This window comes from Ursus arctos, unplaced genomic scaffold (genome assembly GCF_023065955.2).
Source record: "Ursus arctos isolate Adak ecotype North America unplaced genomic scaffold, UrsArc2.0 scaffold_20, whole genome shotgun sequence".
NCBI lineage: Eukaryota > Metazoa > Chordata > Mammalia > Carnivora > Ursidae > Ursus > Ursus arctos.
In genome coordinates, this window is record NW_026622875.1 from 54922347 (window position 1) to 54937968 (window position 15622).

The 15622-nt window shown below is 39.7% G+C and overlaps 1 protein-coding gene across 4 annotated transcripts in view; it reads left to right on the forward strand.

The window, feature by feature from the left end:
* The first annotated feature begins 2990 nt into the window (after positions 1-2990).
* FBXL2 (F-box and leucine rich repeat protein 2) overlaps positions 2991-15622 on the forward strand; it is a 112774-nt gene continuing 100142 nt past the window's right edge. For all 4 annotated transcript variants that reach the window (XM_057315884.1, XM_026496677.4, XM_048216119.2 and 1 more), the window contains exon 1: positions 2991-3066. In XM_057315884.1, the coding sequence (XP_057171867.1) occupies positions 3064-3066 (3 nt within the window). In that variant the 5' untranslated portion in view covers positions 2991-3063. The remainder of the gene's footprint in view (positions 3067-15622) is intronic.

The following is a 15622-nucleotide window of genomic DNA, read 5'->3' on the forward strand; positions in this document are numbered from 1 at the left end:
CGGGGCTCGATCCCATAACGCCGGGATCATGCCCTGAGCCGAAGGCAGATGCTTAACCGCTGTGCCACCCAGGCGCCCCCCTCTAGCAGAATTCTTGCTGGGAAGACCAGTTCTTGCAAGGGACCCATTCTTGGGGCTCTCTACTTTACTAATCCCATGTCACTTGTCTTGCAAGTACTTTGGAAAACAGTTTAGCGCTACGTGGTAAATCTAAAGATATACAAACCAGGAATTCTATTGCTTGCTATTTACCCTAGATCAGTGATTCTCAACTGGGGTAATTTTGCTTCTCCAGCATTGTACAGAAATGGCTGGAGACATTTTTAGTTTTCACGACTGAGACCATGCCACTAGCACGTGGTGGGTAAAAGCCATGGATGCTGCTAAACACCCTACAATACACAGGCTAGTTCCCTCCTGCCCTGTTCCCCCACCATCTACAACAAAAATTCTCTGTCCTTAAATATCAAAATTGCCAAGAAACCTTCATCTAGAGAAATGAGTACTCACACGCACAGGGAAAATGCTCACAACTGCACTGTTTCATAACAGTCCTACAGAGGAAATGATGCGAAGAACCCAAATGCCCAACAGCGGGATGGATATATTCCTGTATATATACGTTCAGTGGAATACTTTACAGAAAGGAAGACTAATGAGCTATAAAAACTATATAAAGAAGAGCAAAAAAGTGTTTTTTATAAATATTAAGAAAGTGTTCATTGGAGAAGGGGGGGTTAATATTGGGAAAGGACACACGAACTCTTCAGGGCTTTTGGCAATGTTCTATTTCTTGAACTAGGTGGTGTTTACATAGGTGTTCGCTTTTTTTTAAAACTGTACATTTATATTTTACTACTTCTATGTATATTTCATATTAGAATAGATAAAACTTATAATTATAGTTTTTCTTCTATCACACTCCCTACTTTGACAGGTCATATTCTTATTTGTATCTTCAACCTGACCATCCAGTCTGAGAACATATGTTCGTTCATTCAGTCAATCATCAATTTTGAATATCCACTATAAGCAGGAACTGTTCTAACCAGTAGGAACACAGAGACGGAACAAGATAGACACATTTCATTCCAGAGTGAAGAGACAGGCTGTAATTAATATACCAAAAATTGTAAAAGTTAATTTCCAGGGGCATTAGGTATTTGAAAACAGGTGAGTTACAAGAGAGGTTATAAAGACTGTGGTGAGAAAGAGTAACTGGGGTGAGATATTTCAGATTGAATGGTCAGTGAAGGCTTTGGTGATGATGACATTAGAGGAGATAAATGACCTGTTTCAAGTAAAGAAATGGGCAGCGTGAAGTTCTAGAGGAAGATTATTCTAAAAAATGGAAGCAGTTGTTGCCGAGGCCCTTAAGTAGGACAGTGTTTGACATGTTTGAGGAACCTCAGGAAATAAAGCATGGCTAGTGTGGATTGGATGAGGGCAGAGGGGTAGGAGATGAAGTTAGTGCAGGAGGCAAGATCTCCATCAGGGAGGGTTTGAATCTTTTTCCTAAGTGCCATGAGAAGCCACTGAAATGCTGCTGTTGTGTAGACTGTAGGAGAGAAGACAGGTGGCATGGAGACTAACTTAGGCAAGAGATGCTTGTGACTGTGAGGTGGAGATGGTGACAAATAAATAGACTCAGGATTTATTTAAAGATAGAGTCCAGAACATGAGGTATGAGGAAAGGAAGGAATCAAAATGATTCCTAGGTTTTTGTCCTGAACGACCAAGGAGAAAGTGGAAACTTTTGCTGGGATGAGGAAGACTGGAGAGTAAGTATGATATTTAAATCAAGGAGCTGAGATGCCTTTCAACAGACGAATGGATATAGAAGATGTGTATATATGGACAACCATATATACAATGGAATATTACTGAGCCATCAGAAAGAAATGTTGCTTCACAACATTTGCAGCAACGTGGATGGGACTGGAGATTATGCTAAGTAAAGCAGAGAAAGACAATTAACATATGGTTTCACTCATACGTGGAACATAAGGAATAGAGCGGGGGACAACAGGGGAAGGGAGGGAAAACTGAATGGGAAGAAATCAGAGAGAGAGACAAACCATGAGAGACTCTGGACTCTGGGAAACAGAGGGCTACAGCAGGGGGGTGAGGCGGGGGGATGGGGTAACCGGGTGATGGGTATTAAGGAGGGCACGTGTTGTGATGAGCACTGGGTGTTATTCGCAACTAATGAATCGTTGAACACTACAACAAAAATTTATGATGTACTATATGTTGACTAACTGAACATAACAACAACAACAACAAAAGTCTTATCTGGGGTATATTAATTTCAAATACCTGTTAGACATTCAAAGGGAGATGTCACATTGGCTCTTGGAACATGTCTCCATAGATTTAATGCGCTGAATTTGAGGATATAGCAAGTTGCCTTCAACCATACTAAACACATCCAACAAATCGTGGATTGATTTAATAAATTAGAGCACACACACACAACGCTGTTCCATGTATTGGCATGCAAAGATAATCTTTAATAGAAAGAAGTAGGCTATAAAAGTGCGTATGGTTTGCTTCCATTTTTAAGAATACAATATATTATATATTTCACTGGAAGCAGATAAACTGGAATATAAGCCATGGTTACCTGTGCTGGGATTTTGTGTGGTTTTATTCTTTTTCATTCTTGGTATCATTAGTTTAAAATGTCTTTAATAATCATGTATTACCTGTGTCATCTGTTTCTTAAAGTAAATCCACAAAGGTCTCTTCCAGCGGGGCAGCCTGTGGCTGGGTTATCTGTCAGGTGAGGGATGTCAAGGTGATCAGGGTAATGATGGTCCAGATGCAAAGTGTGAAAGGCGAAGAGGCCCCGCCCAAAAGCGGAGGCACGGGTCGGAGTCGGGGTGCAGGGGGCGGTCCAAACGGCACCGCCCTGCACGTCACGTGCTCGCCAGCCACCAATGACCGCCTCCGAGCCCACCTTGGGAACGGGGCGGGGCGCCCAGCTGGCGTCACCAGGACAACGGGCGTTGCCGGCGCCTTGTGACTCCGGGCTGTGGGCGCGCTCGCGGCTCTTCGGCCATGGTGAGTCTGGGGCCCGTGCCGGTTGGGCTGCCCCGCCCTTCCCCGCCCGGGCTAGGCCCCCGCGCCGCCGCTGCTCGGTTCCAGCGGGCGGCTCCGGGGTGGTGGAGAGGCCGGGCTGCGGCCTGCGGGGCTGCGGGGCTGCGGGGCAGGGCAGGACTGTGCGGGCCCGGGGAAGGGGGAGCCCCGGGGGACCCGGAGCTCCCGCCTGCCCGGGGGCGCCCGCGACGCAGCATTCTCTGCGTGGAAGGTCTGGGCCTCCGCTGGGACCCCCCACCCGGTGGGCAACCGGACAGCGTGACGCTTTTTGGTCCCGCCGAGCCACTGAAGCCACCTAGAGAGGGTGTGGTTTTTTTGTGTGGTTTTTGTTTTTGTTTTTAAAGGAATATGTGTATCATATATTCATAGTAACACTGTATTGCAGTCTGTGTGCTACCTGTTTTGTTTCTACGCAAATATATATAAATAATATACATAATAGGTATTTCTTTAAAATTCATCATTGACAGGATTTTTAGCGTGTGGGGAAATTTAAATATGTAATTTTGGATTTTCCCTCCTCCTTTTCAAAAAAAAAAAAATGGGGGCATTAAGCTGGAGATTCTTCCTGTGCGCAGCCCCTTAAGGAATTTAATTAGTAATTAGTACATTGTGAAAATCTTAAATCACTACTTTTATTCAATAAACTTGAGAGTGAGTGGGCATACCACCTGGCCCCCATTAAGCTCGTTTTTAAAACCTGACTTGAAGACTCAGCTGAGGTGTTGGATTGGCTATACTGGATTCAAGGAATTGCTGACCAAAGGTGTGATTTCTCCGGAGGCCTCCAAAGCGGGTAAAAGAAGAGAGGAGCTGGTCTCTGCTGGGGACACACCTTTGATAAAGAATATTTGAGAGGGGTTTGGGATGGGTAATAAGGAAATGCCTGGTTTTAAGAAACAGGTCTTTTAACCATCACTAGTGTAGATTTGCTCTTTATCTACGGTGGAAGTGCTAATCTGAGAAGGCAGGGGGCTCCCCAAGTGCCAGTTGGCCTGGAGAGAAAATCTACAATTTTTTTTGGAACCCTGGCAGACTCTTTTTTTTTGGTAACTAGGGGGAGGCATGGTAGGAAGAGAAGGTGGCTGGTCTGTATCTATCATTGGCTTTGAAAAAACAACTGCCAGATGTGTGCCCTTTTGATAGTAGGGGGAAAAATATTACCCACAAATAACAGAAATGGGGTCTTTATTTTGTGTAATTTTTTTAAAATTCTGAATTGCTTTTAAGTGACTAATGGAACCAACAAGAGTTTCACAAAATGAATTTTACAAAAATCTGAGTGTTGTAAATATTGCAATGATTTTTATATGTTATATGTGAGAAAAGCTCTTATAGCAAAGAGAAAGGAAGAATATTCAGGAATTGAATTTTCACAGCTCTCTGAAGTCTCATATTCCTCCTCTTGCCCATTTTCCTTTTCTTCTCCCCTTCCATCCTGACCCACAGAACGCCTTGATTCACTATTGTGCATTTTAAAGTTTTACTTACTTTCAGAGCATTCTACTATACTTGTGTACTAGTGATAGATTTGCTAAACTTAGACATTTTTTGCTTTTTGTCTATTTTTAAGCACTAAGAATTTCATTCATGGAAGGGATTTAATTTTATGATGAGCTGATGCCTGGGCTCCAGTGAAAGTGGGAAATGGTTGGTATATATAGGAGGGGGAATGAGGAAGCTGCCTGTGTAATCCCCAGAACTGTATTCAAGATCGTTATATTACTGTTCATTAAATGTTTCAATCTAAACATACAACTTTAGCAGTTGATATGAATGACTTTGCACATGAATTTAGAACTCTGCTTAACTATCTCTCAATGAAAATTTCTTCAATTAAGCCATTTGTTTCTATTGCTTCTATAATGACATTCTAAGCAAGATGTATTTCCAAGCACCTTATGTGTCTTATTTAACCATCACAACAACCCTTTGAGAAAGATACCATTTCCCCATTTTAGAGGTGAGGAAATTGAGGCACAGAAGGGTAGAGTAACTTGCCCAGGTCACCCATCTGATAAATTGAGATTTCAAAACCAGGCAGATTGTCTCAGAACCTGCTTATGTAAACACTGGATTATACTGTAATGTATAGTGCATCAGTATATGTTCTCCAATATATATGGTAGGTATATGTTAGGAAATTTGTTTTCTTGTTTGGATTTTAATATTTTTGGGCACTTATGAATACTTGTATTTGTTATTCCTGGCACTGAGCTAGATGCTACAGAACAGAGTAGGGATGCCTAGCCTTCTCTCCTCTCACTTTTCCCTCCCCTTTTTCAGAAAGATGAAATGAAGAGGAATTAATGAAGACAGATTGTTGGATTGGGGTTCATACTCATGGCTGTAATAGCATTGAAAGTTTCTCCTGTCATTTCACTTTGCATTCAGGAATTGGCACATGCTTTTTGTGAATCACAAGACCAGTGTTTTACATAAAACCATTTAGACTTGGAGGATGAATATATTTAAAAAAATAAAATTCTATTGTCTGAGATTTTTCCTAGCAGTAATTTTTACATATATTTTAGTTGTATATTCTAAAATTGTTTAAAAAAGACAGCAATTTGCTTCATATGGATCAAAATATACGTTGGGATACCTTTTGTCATGTTTTTGCTGTTGCCTAATACTTTAGCTTGTAAGGCAGATTTTTTTTTTCTCGGAAATATAACATTGTATCATTACTGTTTTCCCATTTTAATTCATTCACTTAGACTTTCCCCCTGTTTTGGCACTTCTCTTTCTGTGTTTGTCTGTGGTTAGTACTTCTCAGAGGTGTTGGGAAGCACGGGGTGCGGGGGAAACTTTACAATAAAATATACCAAGGTTTACAGATAATTTTGGTCTCTTTGCCATCACATGGTATAGTTAAGAGAGCTAATATGCTTATATAATGAGATCTATGTTTATAGATCGTAAAAAGAATATATTTTCCTTCTATTAACAATGTTGGTCTCGCTTTGGTCTCCACTGGGATGGGGATGGAGCATAATTTTTAGAACTGTAACAATTACTTTTTCATAGAGCCCTCCACACTGTCCAGTTTTAGGCTGATCACTTCACATTTATCTTATTTAATCCTTCCACATCCTTCTGAGATTGACATTTTTATACCCGTTTAGGAGGCCCAGACTGATGAGGTAATTTGTCCAAGGCTACATAGTGAGTGGCAGATCCTGGATTTGAACTTAACCAGTCTGTCTCTAAAGTCTGGCATCTTCACCATTATACCATGGCTTCTTTCCAAACTAAAGATTGTTCCCAGTGCCTGGCATGAACGTACTTCGCCACGATTAAGAGTTTCAGTGTTTTATCAGCTGAGCCAGCAAGCTCTTTTTTATTTTATGACAAGCTCTCTATTATGATGATGTTTAATGACATCCTGCAGGATTTACTTGGCTCCCACCTCCCACCCCTTAACAGTGCAACAACCAAAGCTCAAATATGGCCAGCCATGGGTTGGGCTACACTTTTACCTCTGCCTTCCCTGCTGCATTTTGTGTCTCACCTCTACCCTGTGTAGGGTCTACTACTACCAACTCCAGCACTGGGGTGGCTATGAGAGGGGTGTGAGAAAGCGGAACAGGGCAGTTGTTGGGAAAGTTCTTGTGGAGTCAGAATCGAGGTTCAAACCCAGCTTTTTGAGCTCTCAGTGCTGCCCCTATAATTGTCTTTACATTAAATTTTCTGTTCTGTGGTCTTCTATCCAGCATATGTTTATTGTGTGCTATGTGCCAGTCACTCTTGTAGGCAGTGGGTATCCAGCAGTGACACAGGCAAGGCTTTGCCCTCATGGAGCTTATGTTGTGGTGGGAGGAAGATAAAATAAACATGCAGATAAGGTTGTGAAAGTGCTTTGGAGAAAAATAAAGCTGACTGAGAGAGAGGAAGTTTTAGGGCGGGATGGGAGAGTGGATGAGAGGAGGGAGGTTGCTTTTTATATAGAGTGGAAGGGAAGGCCTCTCTGATATGACATTTGAGCAGAGGCTATTTCATGGGAATGCCTGGAAAAAGGCCGTTTCAGGAGAGGGCTCAAATGCAAAGGTCCTGAGGCAAGATCATTCCTGGTGTGTTGGAGGAACTGCCAGGAAATCAGTGTGGCTGGAGTGTCATAAGACAGAGGTGCATGGTAGGTTCAAAGTAGTTTGGCCAAATCACATAGGATTTATAAGCCATTTGAAGGACTTCGTCTTTTCCTTTGTGGGAACGGGAAGTGATTGTCAGGGTTTAAGAAGAAGGACATATGACTTTTAAAAGGACCACTCTGTCTGCTCTGTGGAAAATATGTTTGGGGTATGAGTGAGGGGAGAAGGGACAAAAACAGAGGACACTAGATAGGACATTATTGCAGTAATCCATAGGATTAGTTGATGGATTCGTTGTGGAATAGAAAAAGTCAAGGATGATTTCCATGACTTGAGCCTGAGTGATAGGAAGGAGTTGTCATCTACCGAGATGAAGACTAGGGGAGGAGTAAGTTTAGGTATGGATAAAGAAAGCAAGAGTTAGTTTGAGACTTGATAAATTTGTGATGCTCATTAGACGTGTAAAATCTAAAGACACAATTAGGCTTTCAGAAACTGTGATGCTATGTATTTTAAAAACACAAACTTCGTTGTATCTTCAAGTATTAGATTTGAAGGCGTCTTCTGAGTTTCTCTAGCCCAGTCCCTTCAGTTTACAAACTGGAAATACTGAGAGGGTAAATGACTTGTACAAATCGCCTTTTTACTACCTGTTGTCAGTACAAAGAACTCCTTTGTGCAGACAAAAAACTCCTAGACTTGGAGTCAGGAAATACAAGTTTAAATTACAGTTCTTCTTCTTCTTTCTTATTTCCTCTCTTCTTCTTCTTCTTCTTCTTCTTCTTCTTCTTCTTCTTCTTCTTTCTTCTTTCTCCTCTCTTCTTCATTGTAAACCTTGTGAAAGTTATTTATCTGCTCCAAGTCTGTTTTCTGTCATCAAAAAGGATGAGAAAGACTCCCTCTTTCTGTGAGGATGTCGCAAGTTGCAAAAGTTAGACGTTGTTTCCACTGTAATAATGAGAAAGGTGAAGAAGCTAGGGAATGGCAGTTCCCTAAAAACCCACCAGAGAGCTGAGGACACAAAAAATCTAAATGAATTAAAATCCAGAACATAATGAGCCTTCCCAGAAAAAAAGGAGAAGAAGAATCTGCTATAGACCAGTAAAGAGAAAAACTTTTGACTGCCTGTGGGCTGGAGGGACAATTTGGAATTTTGAGGAGCCCCAGCCACAGAGTAAGGCTGCACCCACCTGCCACCCCTTTCCCATGGGCCTTAACTGAGTTTAAGGATATGGTATGCTGGAGGTTGAGGTAAGGGAAAGAGAGGGAAGAATGATGCTGAGGTGAGTGGCCTCTGCTAAAGAATAGAGGCAGGGCTGGGAGTTGATGCAAATCTCTCTGAGGCACTAGGGGCTTTTAATAAAGTGGGACTACCACAGGCTGGGGGAATGGCAGGAGAGCTGACAAATATCCCTCTATAGCTATCCAGGTTTTCACTGAGGACAAGGCAACAGCCTTTCAGAAGGTGGAGTCAGAGCACAGGAGAGAGAGAGAGACAGACAGATCTTAAGGCACAGACAGTGAAGGGTGCTTACTGGAGAGCAAAGACAGCTCCCCAGCTGTCAGCAAGAATGCAAAATAGGGAAAAATTTCTTGAGTTCAAAAAGCAAGTAGCTAAGTTGTACAGCTCAGAGATCTGTGAAGTTTCGCCGCTGCTCAGATCCTGACTTCTCCTGAAGGTTAAGTTCTGATCTCACCTTAAGGTGATTTTAAGCCATTTTTGAACTGAATCTAAAAAATGCTACAAAAAGATCTCAAACCCAGCTCAACCATAGATTAAAAGGATTCAGTCCCCTCTACCTCCCTATCCCTACCCTAAGCAACCTAATTAAAGAAGGAGCTGCCCTTTGTGGAGGTAAATTACTGTTTTTTAAAAATTTAAGTATTATTGACATATAACATTGTTAGTTTCAGATGTACAGCCTCATGATTCAGTATTTGTATATATTGAGAAATGACTACCACAATAGGCATAGTTAATATCCACTGCCATACAAGTTATAACATTTTTTTTCTTGGGACACCTGGGTGGCTCAGTTGGTTGAGCATCTGCCTTCAGCTCAGGTCATGATCCCAGGGTCCTGGGATCGAGTGCCGCATGGGGCTCCCTGCTCAGCCGGGAGCCGCCTTCTCCCTCTGTCTGGTGCTCCCCCTGCTGTGTTCTCTATCCCTCTCTGACAAATAAATTAAAATCTTTGAAAAAAAATTTTTTTCTTGCAAGGAGAACTTTTAAGATTACTCTCTTAGCAACGTTCAAATATATTCAGTACAGTATTACTATAGTCACTGTGTTGTACTTACATCCCCATGACTTATTTATTTTCTAACTGGAAGTTTGTACCTTTTGACCCTTTTCACCCACTTTGCCCACGCCTCACCCCTGGGAACCACAGTCTGTTTTCTGTATCTATGAACTCAGGTGTGTGTGTGTGTCTTAAATTTCACATATATATGAGATCATAGGATATTTGTTTTTCTCTATGTGACTTATTTTACTTAGCATAAATAACAGGATTTATACCCTCTAGATCCATGTTGTTACAAATAGCAAAATTTCCTCCTTTTTATGGCTGAATAATATTTGTATTATATATATACATATATATACAGACCACATTTTCTTTATCCATTCATCCATCAGTGGTCACTTAGGTTTTTCCATATCGTGGCTATTGTAAATAATGCTGCAGTGAACATGGGGGTGCAGCTGTCTGTTCAAGTTATGTTTTCCTTTTCTTCAGATAAATACCCAGAAGGAGAATCTGGATCACAGGGATGGTTCTATTTTGAACTTTTTGAGGAACCTCCATACTGTTTTCTGTCATGGCTGTACCCGTTTACGTTCCTACCCACAGTGTGCAAGATTCCCTTTTCTCCACATCCTTGCCAACACTTGTTACTCCTTGTCTTTTGGTAACAGCCATTCTGACAGGTGTGAGGTGATCCCATTGTGGTTTTGATTTGCATTTCCCTGATGATGACTGATGTTGAACACCTTCTCATGTGTCTGTTGGCCATCTGTGTGTCTTCTTTGGAAAAATGTTTGTTCAGATCTGCCCTTTTTTTAAATTAGTTTTTTTTTTTTTTTGGATATAGAGTTATATGAGTTCATGGTATATTTTAGATATTAAACACTTATCAGATATATGATTTGCAAATATTTTCTCCTATACAGTAGGTTCATTTTAGTGATGGTTTCCTTTGGTGTGCAGCAGTTTTTGGTTTTTTTTGTAGTTTGTTATAGTTCCACTGTTTATTTTTGCATTTGCTGCCTTTGTTTTTGGTGTCAAACCCAACAGTCTCCAAGCTGTGGTCAAGGAGCTTACTGCCTATGTTTTCTTGTAGGAGTGTTGTGGTTTCAGGTCTTACATTCAAGTCTTTAATTCATTTTTGGTTAGTTTTTGTGAATGGTGTAAGATAGTGGTCCAGTTTCATTCTTTTGCACGTGGCTGTCCAGTTTTACCAACACCACTTTTTTTTTTTTTAAAGATTTTATTTATTCTACAGAGATAGAGACGGCCAGCGAGAGAGGGAACACAAGCAGGGGGAGCAGGAGAGGAAGAAGCAGGCTCATAGCGGAGGAGCCTGATGTGGGGCTCGATCCCATAACGCCGGGATCACGCCCTGAGCCAAAGGCAGACGCTTAACCGCTGTGCCACCCAGGCGCCCCTACCAACACCACTTAATGAAGAGACTGTCCTATCTGCATTGTATATTTTCCCCTCCTTTGTCATAGAATAATTGACCGGATATGCATGGGTTTATTTCTAGGCTCTCTAGTGTATCCTATTGATCTGTGTGACTGTTTTTATGCCAATACCATACTGTTTTGATTACTCTGTCTTTGTAGTATAGTTTGAAATCTGGGATTGTAATACCTACAGCTTTGTTCTTTTTTCTCAAGATTACTTTGATTCTTTAGAGGCTTTTGTGGTTCCACATTAATGTTAGGATTCTTTGTTCTAGCAGTATGAAAAGAACTGTTGGTATTTTGGTAAGGATGGCACTGAATCTGTAGATTGCTTTGGGTGCTATGGACATTTTAAGAATAGTAATTCTTCCAGTCCATGAAGCATGGTATAATTTTCCATTTATTTTTGTCATTTTCAATTTCTTTCATTACTGTCGTACAGTTTTCAGAATACAGGTTTTTTTTTTTTTAAAGATTTTATTTATTTATTTGACAGAGATAGGGACAGCCAGCGAGAGAGGGAACACAAGCAGGGGCAGTGGGAGAGGTAGAAGCAGGCTCATAGTGGAGGAGCCTGATGTGGGGCTCGATCCCATAACGCCGGGATCACGCCCTGAGCCAAAGGCAGACTCTTAACCGCTGTGCCACCCAGGCGCCCCAGAATACAGGTCTTTAAACTCCTTGGTAAATTTATTCCTGGGTATTTTATTATTTTTTGATGTAGTTGTAAATGGGATTGTTTTCTTAACTTCTCTTTTTGCTAGTTTGTTATTAATGTATAGAAACCCAACTGATTACTGTACTGATTTTGTATCCTTTACTGAATTGAAACTTTACTGAATTCATTTATGCTAACAGTGTTTTGGTGGAGTCTTCAGGGTTTTCTATATATGGTATAATGTCATTTGCAAATAGTGACAGTTTTACTTCTTCCTTTCCAGTTTGGATGTCTTTTATTTCTTTTTCTTGTCTGAGTGCTGTAGCTAGGACTTCCAGTACTATTTTGAATAAAAGTGGTGAGAGTAGACATTCTTGTTTTGTTTCTGATCTTTGAGGAAAAGCTTTCAGCTTTTCACTATTAAGATGTTAGCTCTAGGGGCACCTGGGTAGCGCAGTCGTTAAAGCGTCTGCCTTCGGCTCAGGGCGTGATCCCGGCGTTCCGGATCGAGTCCCACATCAGGCTCCTCCGCTATGAGCCTGCTTCTTCCTCTCCCACTCCCCCTGCTGTGTTCCCTCTCTCGCTGGCTGTCTCTCTGTCACATAAATAAATAAAATCTTTGAAAAAAAAAAAAGATGTTAGCTCTAGGTGTGTCATATATGATCTTTGTTATGTTTATGTTTCCTCTAAACTTTGTTGAGAGTTTTTATCATGAATTGATGTTGAATTTTGTCACATGCTTTTCCTGCATCTATTGAGATGATCATACGATTTTTATGCTTTATTTTGTTAATGTGGTGTTTCACATCAATTTGCCGATGTTGAACCATGCTTGCATCTCTGGAATAAATCCTACTTGATTGTGGTGTACGATCCTTGTGATGTATTTTTTAATTCAGTTTGCAAATATTTTGTTGAGGATTATTGCATCTGTGTTCATCAGAGATATTGATCTGTAATTTTCTTTTTTTTGTTGTTGTATATTTGGTTTTGGTATCAGTGTAAATACTGGCCTTGTAGAATGAATTAGAAGCATTCCTACCTCTTCTGTTTTTTTAAATAGTTTGAGAAAGATAGGTATTAACTCTTCTTTAAATGTTAGGTAGAACTTACTTGGGAAGCCATCTGGTCTTGGACTTCAGTTTGTTGGGTTTTTGATTATTGATTCAGTTTCATTACTGGTAATCAGTCTGTTCATATTTTTTATTTCTTCCTGATTTAGTCTTGGAAGATTGCATGTTTCTAGAAATTTATTCATTTTTTTTCTAGATTGTCCAGTTTGTTGACATGTGATTTTTTGTAGTAGTCTCTCATAATCCTTCGTACTTGTGAGGTGTGGGTCGTAACTTCTCTTCTTTCATTTTTTATGTTATTTGATTCCTCTCTCTCTCTCTCATTGATGTGTCTGATTAAAGGTTTACCAAAATTTAGCTTTTCAAAGAATCAGCTTTTAGTTTCATTGATTTTTTTTTTTCTATTTTCTTTGTGTCTTTCATTTATTTCTGTTCTGATCTTTATTATTTCCTTCCTTCTAGCTCTGGGCCATGTTCTGTTTCTAGTTTCTTTAGGTACAAGTTTAGATTGTTTTTGGAGATTTTTCTTGTTTCTTCAGGCAGGCCTATATCACTATAAACTTCTCTCTTATAACTGCTTTTGCTGCATCTCTAAGATTTTGAACTGTTGCATTTCCATTTTTGTTTGTCTTTATTTTTTATTTCCTCTTCGATTTCTTTTTTAACCCATTGATTGTTAAGTAGCATGTTGCTTAGCCTCCAAGTATTTGCATTTTTTCCCAGTTTTTTTTTTTTTTTTCTGGTTTCATACCACTGTGACTGGAAAGGATGCTTGATATGATTTCAGTCCTCCTAAGTTGATTGAGATTTGTCTTGTGGCTTAATGTGTGATCCAACCTGGAAAATATCTCATGTGCACTTGAAAAGAAGGTATATTCTGCTGTTTCTTACGGAATGTTCTGTAATATTTGTTAAATCAGTCCTGCCTAATGTGTCATTCAAAGCCATTGTTTTCTTACTGATTTTCTGTCTGGATGATCTATCTATTAATGCAAGTGAGATGTTAAAGCTTCCTATTATTATTGTATTACTGTCTATTTCTCTGTGTCTGTTAATGTTTGCTTTATATATTTAGGTGCCCCTGTGTTGGGTGCATAGTTATTTACAATTGCTATATCCTCTTGTTGGTTTAATCCTTTTATCACTATGTAATAATGCCCTTTTTTTGTCTCTTATTACAGCCTGTTTTAAAGTCTGTTTTTTCTGCTCTAAGTATTGCTACCCCATCTTTTTTTCCACTTCCACTTGCACAGAATATTTTTTTTCCATCCCTTCACTTTCAATCTCTACGTGTCTTTAGATCTGTAGTGAGGGCAGCATATAAATGTGTCTTTTTTAAAAATCCGTTCAGTCTTCTATCTTTTGAATGGAGCATTTAGTCCATTTACATTTTAAGTGATTATTGATAGATAATTACTTATTGCCAGTTTGTTATTTTCTGGTTGTTTTTGTAGTTCCTTGTTCCTTTCTTCTCTTGTTCTCTTCCCTTGTTTGATGACTTTCTTTAGTAGTATGCTTGGATTCCTTTTTCTTTATTTTTTGTGTTATCATAGGTCTTTGGTTTGTGGTTACCATGAGGTTCATATATAAATCCTGTATATGTAGCAGTCTATATTAAGTTAACTGTCATTTAAGTTTGAACACATGCTAACAATATTAATCCTCCACATTTTATGTATATGATGTCATATTGTATACCTTTTTATTTTGTGTATGTCTTGACTGATTTTTGTAGATATGATTGATTTTACTACTTTTGTCTTTTAATCTTCATTTTAGCTTTATAAGTGATTAATCTACTACTTTTTCTGTAAGTTTGCTTTTATCAGTGACATATTTTCCTTTCCTTCCCTCTCATTACCGCCTTTTCTTTTCCACTTAAAGAAGTCCGTTTAACATTTCTTGTAAGGCCAGGTTAGTGGTGGTGAATTACTTTAACTTTTATTTTTTTCGAAAACTCTTTATCTCTCCCCAATTCTGAATGATAACCTTTCTGGGTAGAATATTCTTGTTTGTAGCCTTTTTCCTTTCAGCACTTTGAGTATTTCATGCCCCTCTTCTGGCCTGCAAAGTTTCTGCCGAAAAATCATCTCATAGCTTTATGGGATTTCCCTTTTTTTTTTTTTTTTTTAAAGATTATATTTATTTATTTGACAAAGAGAGAGACCGCCAGTGAGAGAGGGAACACAAGCAGGGGGAGTGGGAGAGAAGAATCAGGCTCCCGGTGGAGCAGGGAGCCTGATGCGGGGCTCGATCGCAGGACCCTGGGATCATGCCCTGAGCCGAAGGCAGACGCTTAATGACTGAGCCACCCAGGTGCCCCGGGATTCCCCTTGTACTTAACTTTTTACTTTTTTTTTTTTTTTGCTGCTTTGAAGATTATCTTTAACTTTTGCCATTTTAATTATTATGTGTCTTAGTGTGGAATACATTGGGTTCATTTTGTTTGGTGCTCTGTGTGCTTCCTTGGCCTCGGTACCTTTTTTCTTCCCCAGGTTGGGAAAGTTTTTAGCTATTATTTCTTCAAATAAGTTTTCTGTCCTTTCTCTGTCTTCTCCTTCTGGGACCTCTAAAATGTGAATGTTAGTATGCTCAGTGTTAACCCTAGAGGTCCCTTAAACTATCTTCATTTTTTAAAATTCTTTTTTCTTCTTGCTGTTCAGCTTGGTTGCTTTCCAGTACCCTGCTTTTTAGATTGCTGATCTATTCTTCTGCATCCTCTAATCTGCTTGTATTTTTCATTTCAATTACTGTATTCTTCAGTTCTGACTGGTTCTTTTTATATTTCCTCTTTGTTGAAGTTCTCACTGAATTCATCAACTCTTCTCTCAAACCCAGTGAGTATCTTTATGACCATTACTTTGAATTCTTTATCAGGTATATTGATAATCTTCATTTGCTTAGTAATTTTTCTGGGGTTTTGCCTACTTCTTTTATTTGGAACATATTCCTCTGTCTCGTTTTGTCTGACTCAGTGTCTGTTTCTATGTATTAGGAAGGGTCAGCT